General features: G+C 42.0%; 1 protein-coding gene across 2 annotated transcripts in view; it reads right to left on the bottom strand.

Annotated features, from left to right (window-relative positions):
* Positions 1-431: 431 nt before the first annotated feature.
* LOC138150691 (P2R1A-PPP2R2A-interacting phosphatase regulator 1-like) overlaps positions 432-8,973 on the bottom strand; it is a 51,928-nt gene continuing 43,386 nt past the window's right edge. The window contains exons 10-11 of one of the 2 annotated variants that reach the window (XM_069074115.1): positions 8,358-8,436; positions 432-5,474 (exon numbers count right to left, since the gene is read on the bottom strand). In XM_069074115.1, the coding sequence (XP_068930216.1) occupies positions 5,406-5,474; positions 8,358-8,436 (148 nt within the window). In that variant the 3' untranslated portion in view covers positions 432-5,405. The remainder of the gene's footprint in view (positions 5,475-8,357; positions 8,437-8,973) is intronic. The other variant, XM_069074118.1, reaches the window with a different exon arrangement.

Below are 8,973 nucleotides of genomic sequence, written 5' to 3'. Positions count from 1 at the left end.
GGTCTTTCTCCGAAGACAGCTATCTTGTGAGGCCTGGAAGTCCACTCTGAGACAACTAATTGGTAGCAAGTTTTCCCATAAATCCTCATATTTCCTTAAGCCTGTTTCTCTGCAATATCTATCTATTGCTCTTATTTTTGCCCTTTGGGACCAAGAAGAAATGCTTTTATCCCTTTTCTATGTAACTTCCTTTCAAATACTTGAAGATACACAGCTCTCCTATCTTTTTGCTCCCTGCCCCAATCATCTCTGATCCAGGATTACAACATCCTCATTTCCTTTAACATAGCCTTTTATGGTATGATCTTGAGGCTTCTCCCTGTCCTTGTTGCCCTCCTCTAGACATTCTCCAGCTTCCTGAGCTGTGGCACCCAGATCTCAACACAGTCTGACCAGGGCAGAGTACTGAGCACAAACAAATAGAGAAAGCATTTTTTTAAATCAAATGCTTTATTAACTTCTAGTTTACATCATTCATTTCTGTAAGATTTTGAGTTACAAATTTTCTCCCCATTTTTCCCCTATCCACCACCCCAAAATAGAGATCCCACTGGATATCCCCTCCACCAATCTGCTCTCTTCCATATCTTCTCCCATACCCCCTCCGAATTTCTAGTAGGGCATGGTGGATCTCTATGCCCCAGTTCCTGCATATCTTATTTCCCAGTTACATGTAAAATACTATTAATAATAGTATATGCATATATATACATATATATTTTAAACACTTGATTTTAAAATTTTGAATTTCAGATTCTTTCCCTTCCTCTCTTGTCACCCACCTTACTGATAAGATAAGCAATTCACTATAGATTGTACATGTGTAGCTATGCAAAACATTTCCATAGTGGATACATTGTAAAAGACTGACTATATTTCCCTCCCTCCTATCCCACCTCCCACTTGTTCTAATCTCTACTTTGATCCTGTCCCTTTTCAAAAGTGGGTGCTTCAGGGGCGGCCAGGTAGAACAGCCAGTAAGAGCGCTGGCTCCAGTGTCGGGATGACCTGGGCTCCGACACTTAGCACCCACCCAGAAACACCTGGCCATGTAACCTTGAGCAAGTTACTTAACCCCAATTGGTTAGGGGTGGCCAGGTGACTCAGCGAGTAAGAGCACTGGCTCCAGTGTCGGGATGACCTGGGGATCGAATCTGGGCTCAGATACTTAGCACCACACCCAGAAATAACTGGCCGTGTAACCTTGAGCAAGTTACTTAACCCTGATTGCTTAAAAAAAAAAGTGGGTGCTTCCAACTTCCTTCCCCTCCCCCAGCCTGCCCTCCCTTCCATCATCCCCCCTCTCATCCTCTTCCCTCCTACTCTCCTGTAGAGTGAGATACCCTATTTAGTATGTATGTCATTCCCTCCCTAAGCCAAATTCAATGAGAATAAGATTGACCCATTCCCTTTTGCCTTCCTGTTCTTCCCCTCCATTGTAACCATTTTCCCTTGCCTCTTCTATATGGGATGGTTTACCCTATTCTGTCTCTCCCCATCTCCTCTCAACTCCTCCCTCACCTCTTAATTTCACCTTTTAAGTATCATCACTTCCTATTAAATTGTTCCTATGCCCTCTATGTATACCTGTACACATATATACACACATTCACATATGTATTCATGCACCCATATACCCTTCTATGTAGACATAAATATATGTGTCTGTGTATATGTGTGTATTATATATATATATATGTATATATATACATATTTTTATTCCCTTCAACTATTCTCATACTGAGAAAAATTTCATAAGTTACAATTATAGTTTTTCAATGTAGGGATGTAGATAAACTTTGATAAGTTCCTTATGATTTCTTTTCCCTGTTTACCTTCTCATGCTTCTCTTGCTTCTTGTATCTGAATGTCAAATTTTGTATTCAACTCTGGTTTTTTCATCAAGCATGCTTGAAAGTCCTCTATTCCACTGAATGACCATATTTTCCCCTGAAACATGATACTTTTGTTTTGTTTTGTTTTGCTTTGCTTTTTGGAGGGGAATTGGTGTTAAGTGACTTGCACAAGATCACAAGGCTAGTCTTATGATACTAAGTTTTGCTGGGCAGGTGTTTCTTGGTTTTAATCCCAGCTCCTTTGACTTCCAGAATATCATATTCCAAGCCCTTTGATCTCTCCATGTAGAAGCTGCCAGATCCTGTGTTATCCTGATTGTGTTTCCACAATATTCAAATTGTTTCTTCCTGGCTCCTTGTAATATTTTCTCCTTGATCTGGGAACTCTGGAACTTGGCTATAATATTCCTAAGAGTTTTCTTTTTGGGATCTTTTTTAGGAGGTGATGGGTGGATTCTTTCAACCTCTATTTTGCCCTCTGGTTCTAAAACATCAGGGCAGTTTTCCTTGAGAATTTCTTGGAGGATGATTTCTAGGTTCTTACTTTGATCATGGCTTTCAGGTAGTCCAATAATTTTTAAATTATCTCTCCTGCATCTATTTTCCAGGTCAGTGGTTTTCCCAATGAGATATTTCACATTGCCTTCTATTTTTTCATTTGTTTGGATCTGTTTAATAGCATCTTGATTTCTCATAAAGTCACTAGCTTCCATTTGCCCCAATCTAATTTTGAAGGAATGATTCTCTTCAGTGAGCTTTTGAGATTCTTTTTCCATCTGGTAAATTTGGCCTTTTAAGGCATTCTTCTCCTCATTGGCTTTTTGAGCCTCTTTTGCTATTTGAGTTAGTCTATTTTTAAAGTGTTATTTCTTCAGTCAGGTTGTTGACTCTCATTTCATAATTTTCTTGCATCGTTCTCATTTTTATTCCCAATTTTTCCTCCACTTCTCTTATTTGGTTTTCAAAATCCTTCTTAAGGTCCTCCATGGCCTGTAACCAGCTCGTATTTTTCTTGGAAGCTTTTGTTGCAGGAGTTCTGACTGGTCCCTTGGTCCCCCTACAATCTGCAGGCCGGGAGCTGAAGCTGCCACATGGCGGCTACATGGCTTCTGTGCTTCAGCCACTTCTTGCCCTGGGGGCAAAGGCCGACTGCCCTCCCAAAATACTGGATCCCAAGTCCACACTGCACTGACTTCTCACTTTGTCTTTGGTGTCTATGGTACGATAATTCTGGAAACAGCCACAGCTGCTGGTGATCTGAAGTCTCTCCAGCCAGTGGCTGGTCAGGCCTGCCCTGACGCTAAAACCTGGGGCTTGCTCAGGGCTGGGGTCAGCTCCCAGAGCGCTATGCTGGCCCCTTCCTGCCGGGCTGTCCTCAGGGGGAGGTTAGCTTCTCTGTGTCATTTTGTGGGTTATGTAGCTTCAAAGTTTGTTCAGAGTCCCCTTTTAAATGAATTGGGAAAGGTGGAATCTGGAGCCCTACAGAAGTCCTGTTTCTACTCCGCCATCTTGACTCTGCCCCTCGAGAAAGCATTTATTAAACATTTAGTATGCACCTCCTTATTCCTAGAGTCTATGCCTCTTTTAAGATGGCACTGACTTTTTTGGCAGCCATATTGCACAATGAATTCATATTAAGCTTCCAATCCACTGAAACACTGAGATCTTTTTCATGACCCACTGTCTTGTCACACATTTAACATCTTTTATTTGTCATATTGATTTCTTGATTTCATTTTGATTTATTGAAGGCAACAGAAAGAATGTTGGATTTGGAGTCAGAGAGCTCTGATTCAAATCCCGCCTTTGCTATTGGTGGCCTAGGGCAAGTCACTTGCCTTCTCATTCTCATCAGCTATAAAATGAAAAGGCTGGATCAGATAACTTCTTTGAGGTCCCTCCCAGCTTGAAATCTATTATCTTGTGATCAGTGGTATTTAGGTTATAGCAATATTCATCTCTTGTTGATGAGACACAGGAATAAAGAGCACCCAATAATCTCCTTATAATGGAATGGCACCTCACTGATGACAATCTTTCTTACTAATTAACAAAGTGGGCCCTTTCTAAAAAATATGCTTTGTGTCCCAGAGAAGGTAAGCTTAGCATCTAGGTGGCTTGGTGGATAGGGCACTGGGCCTGAGGTCAGGAGGACCTGAGTTCAAGTCTGGCTTCAGACTCTTACTAGCTGTGTGACCCTGGGCAAGTCACTTAACCTCTGCGTTAATCCACTGGAGAAGGAAATGGTAAAGCACTCCAGTATCCTTGCCAGGAAAATCTCATGGACAGTATGGTTCATGGGGTCACAAAGAGTCAGACACAACTGAACAACATTCAGGTCTCTCTGATTATTATTCTCTTTTTCTAAAAGACCCAGTGATGGAAACTTCTGGTCTAGGTATGTCACTGGGAAATTAGTCCAGTCAAGAACATTTCTAGCTTCTCTCTGTGTGGTAAGAAATCTGAATAGAAAGATTTGAGAGGAGTGAATCCAAAATTCAAATATTTATGGAGCCTGAGAATAAATTATGAGATAAAATAATGGCTCCTGATGACCCAGGACTTTAGGGTTTGCTTTGCTCAAAGTGGAAGGTTTCAAATCCTCCTTGCACAGATGAAGCTCACTGAGAGTAGTGGTGACATGCTCAAGGTCACTTTGCTTTTAGGTCACTTTGCTAGTGACCTAAATCCTTGCCTAAGCTAGGACTTGAACCCCCAGGTCTCCTTAAACTTTATCTATTCGAGACCTCTTTAGTACTTCTTAAACTATGGGTCTCGACCACAGTTTAAGAAGCATTGCACTGGACTGTGCTTCCCCCTCTAGACCTTAACTTAAATAGCTCTATTAAAACAACAAATTGCTAAGCAACACTATATGAAGTGAAGTTATCAAAAAGTTGAGGTATACATGGGGATGCTGATCTCTGGGGTTGTTTTGATTTGTTATTTCATTGGTGTGAGGGACTCTCGTTGTGGAAATTCCTGCTCTTCCCTCTATCTTCAACTCATCTGCAATTTAGGCAGCTACTTAGAGGACAAAAAGCTTGAGATTTGGTGAGGGTCAAAAGGCCTCTCATTGATGATTTCAGGCTGATCAACTTGCTGATGACTATAGCTACCACCTACCCCAAACTCAATGGAACTGGATAGAAACCCAAGGCCTGGGTTGGCATTTTAAGCAGCTGTTGTCCTAAACCCCTCATCTACTGTACTTCTGTCAAGAGACCCTAAATATATCTCCCCCCTCCATCAACTTTGCAGATAAGAGAGTTCCTAACTCAGGCACAGATAGGGATCATTCCTGGAGAATTTTTCATGAACCTAAAGAGCACTTGAAAAGAAATGGGGGTGGAGAGAAGGTCCTCTTCTTGGAATAAGTTTGCTGCCATTTTACTTAAAAGGAAGGCCCTAAAGGAGAAGCTGTTGATCTGAATAGTAGGTGACTTGATTGTAGGGAAAAGTTCCTTTAAGAAAAACAGCCCATCTTTGGAAATGCCTCTGTAAAACCTAAACCACTTTAGCACAGGCAAGCATGATGATGATGATAATTTAAGCTTCTTCTGACTGCTGAGCACAAACAATATCCATTGAGAAGTCTTGATAGGGAGCCTCATTGTTCTGTAATGAGAAACCCACTGCTTCTAGATTTAGCTCAGCTCAGATATGTTCTCCCCAACCCCATATGCTTTAGAGGGAGCATGGGATGCCAGATGCTCATTTTTTGCTTAAACTGAAAACAGATAATACTAAACAAACTTCAAATATGAGGAAAGTTTGAGTTCAATCCAAGACCAAGGCAAGGCTCTCCTCTCTTCTTATGGGATCCTAGAGCTGGAAGGGCCCTCTGAGGGCCCCACTCAAGGCCAACACCTTTACAATTACAGAAACTGAGGGCTAGAGAGGGGAAGTCACTGGCCCAAGATAACACATAGGATCCTAGATCTTGAGATGAAGGGGACCTCTCAGAGGCCATCTAATCCAATCCTCTCATTTTACAGAGGGGCAAACTGAGGCCCAGGGAAATTAAATGACTTCCTACAGAAGAAAGTAAGCATATATTAAGCATCTCCTATCTTCTGGTATCTGCACTAGCCACTTCAGAAATATTCTTTTATTTAATCCTTATAACAACCCTGGAAGGTTGGTGCTACTATTGTCCTCATTTTATAGTTGAGGAAAAATGAATTCAAATATAGCCTCAAAAATCTATTAGCTGTGTGACTCAGGGCAAGTCACTTAACTTTTGATAGCCTCAGTTTCCCTAACTGTGAAATGGGGATCATAACAGCACATACCTCCCAGTGTTATTGTGAAGATCAAATGATATAACATTGGTAAACCATTTAGCAAGGTTCCTGGCACATAACAGGCACTGAATAAATGTTCATTCCCTTCCCCTCTTTCTTTAAGTTTAGATTTTGTATTTACTTATTTGTTTGCATGTTATTTCCCACCTTCCACCCCTCCCAGGAGAACAGGAAGTGTTTCATTGAATCCCCAGTGCCTAGCACAGTCCCTGGCATAGAGAAGGAAATTAATAAATGCTTACTGATTGACTAGCACCACTATTTTGTGTCTTTGTCTCTGAAGGCCACATTAAGGGCAGAAAGTGTGTGCCTTTTCTTATAGTCTCCACAGTACAAGCATGGGCACACAACACACACAGGTTATAGATCTAAGTCCACATTGGCCTTACTGGATGGAATGCCAGAATTAGTGGGCTCAAAAATGGATACCAGAGGATCTCTAAGTACCTTCAAAGTGCATTTAAAGTAAAGTATTGAATTCTCTTCCTTGATGGGCAAATTGCTACGTCAAACTTAATTATCTTGAAATGTTACCATGGAACAAGAAGGAAAAAAATCAATCATTTTAGATGAACAATGTATAAGTCAAATAGTAAATCAGCAACAGAATTAACAAGTAGGTTGGGTTATCAAGTGGCCTGATAAAATTATTGCTTGATAGATGCATCATTCATTAGGAGAAAACAAGAAGTAATTGTGGCTGTCACTCTTATGAAAATGGCATTCTGAAAATATAGCAAGAAAACCATTAGATGTGTTCTCTTTGTCATGAGCTTTTTGGATTCGTGCCCCTTAGTAGATGGCTGGTCAGCATGATGGATGAAGAGCTGAACTGGAAGTAAGGAAGACTTGGGTGTGGAATCCCACCTTAGATACTTATTGTGTGACCTTGGACAAGTCATTTGACTTCTTTAGGCCTCCATTTCCCCATCTGTAAAATAGGGATTCTAATACCTGTAGTACATCTACATCACAAGGTTTCTATGAGGCTTGAATGTGAGAGCCTCTGCATAGCATTTTGCAAGTGAAGTCTAAATGTCAGTTATCACTGCCTATACTACAATTCTAGTTAGTCCAAGTCACATGAAAGGGAGTGGAATGGAAAGAGTATTGGACTGAGGAGACAGGAAATTGGGGTTCATGTCTTCATTTTGGATCTTATTACCTTTATGACCTTGGTCAAGTTCCTTCCTCTCCCTGGGTCTCAGTTTTCCCCTTTGTAAAATGCAGGGCTTGGACTGCATGGCCTCTGAGGTCCCTTCCAGCTCTAGTTGTGGGATCCTAGGTGTGACCTTGGATAAGTCCCTTCCCCTCCTTGGGCCTCAGTGTCCTACTCTGTAAAATGAGGGGGTTGGACTGGACAGGTGCTTTTTAGCTCTAGATTGATGATCTCATGACCCCACTCTGTGACTATCAGCAAATCTCTTCCCTTCTGTGGGCCTCTGTTTCCTCATATATACAATGAGCCATCTGGATCAGAGGATATCTAAGGTCCCTTTTTTTCATTCTAAAATCCAATGACTCTATGAAAACAGATAGATTTTTTTCCCTAAATTTCATTTATAAAGCTTACGTCAAAGGGTATGTGCAAGACCTGAGAGCTCCTTAGAGGCAGGGACCATGATTTTATTCATCCCTGTATCTCCAATGCACAGCACGGAGCCCTGCACATAGTTGGCATTTAGTAAGTGTTTAATTCAATTGAATTTTATGGCAATTACCATATTCATCTTTGTAAAATTACTATACAGTGAGCTTGCACCAATTATTCAGCTCCCTCTCTGGAGGAGGAAACTGACGCACAGATAGGTTGAGAGATTTTCCCCCCAGAATTCATGGCATATCATATCCTGCTCTACCCAAGATTACATTTCACGGCTTCTTAAGCCATTCTGTGGATAAACATTCTGCTTTGCATTCTCTAATAGCCTGGGTTTCCAAAAGCAGACCTAAAGGCTACAATCCACCCACTCGTGCCTCCCCCGTGGTTGTTTGGGAAGTTCTCCTTTTCTGTACATGAAGGCCCTGAGAACCGGAGGTGGAAGAATGGCAGCAGAGCCCCTGGAGGAGATGCGGGGCCATCTCATGTTTCACAAGCAAGGCCCGATGAAAGGCCAGATTGTTCCCCCCCTCCACCCCCAGCTGCCAGCAAGCCCCATTGAAACTAGTGAGTTGGAGGTGGGAGGAGGCGTACCGCATAATCAGGATCTGGTGGTTCGCTAGGAGGCGGCTCAGAAAAGCTGCAAAGCATTGGTGCTTCAGAAGTCATGTTGCTAGGGAGAAAGAAGAGAGACAGCGGAAGTGGTTATGTGAATTCTCCAATATGCGGCAGCTCATCAATAGGATGCTGCCTTCTACTCCTAGGGGAGAAGCACCTGTCCAGGCAAAGGCGACGTTTCTTTGTGATGTTTCAGTATATTTTATTGATGCCTTTTGAACAATTCAATTAATCCTAGATATTTCCCACTTTGACCACCCCACCCTCACCCCACATATTTTCTTCACCAAAATGAGCTTTTCCTTGTAACAACAACAACAAAATACCCCCAAAAACCTATAAACCACACATAGTCTGATGGTATGGATGATATCCTGCCAAAGCTGGTATTCAGAGACCCTCCTGTCAGCCTACAAACACACCATGAAAGAAGTGTTTGGGGCACTAGTGCCAGGGCAGAAAACAGAAAGCCAGGGGAGGTGTGCACTTGCCAACTGGTGGGTGGGATGGCTGATAAAATCAGAAGTGAAGACTTCGGATGGATGGAGAAAGGGAAAAGGGGGACTGCTGAATGACTGGCAGGTTACTAGAC

The sequence above is a fragment of the Petaurus breviceps genome, unplaced genomic scaffold (genome assembly GCF_028583685.1).
Source record: "Petaurus breviceps papuanus isolate PSGF00001 unplaced genomic scaffold, PetGlider_PUasm1.0 90881, whole genome shotgun sequence".
NCBI classification, from domain to species: domain Eukaryota; kingdom Metazoa; phylum Chordata; class Mammalia; order Diprotodontia; family Petauridae; genus Petaurus; species Petaurus breviceps.
Note: the sequence above shows the minus strand (reverse complement) of the source record. Positions and strands in the feature narration are given on the sequence as shown.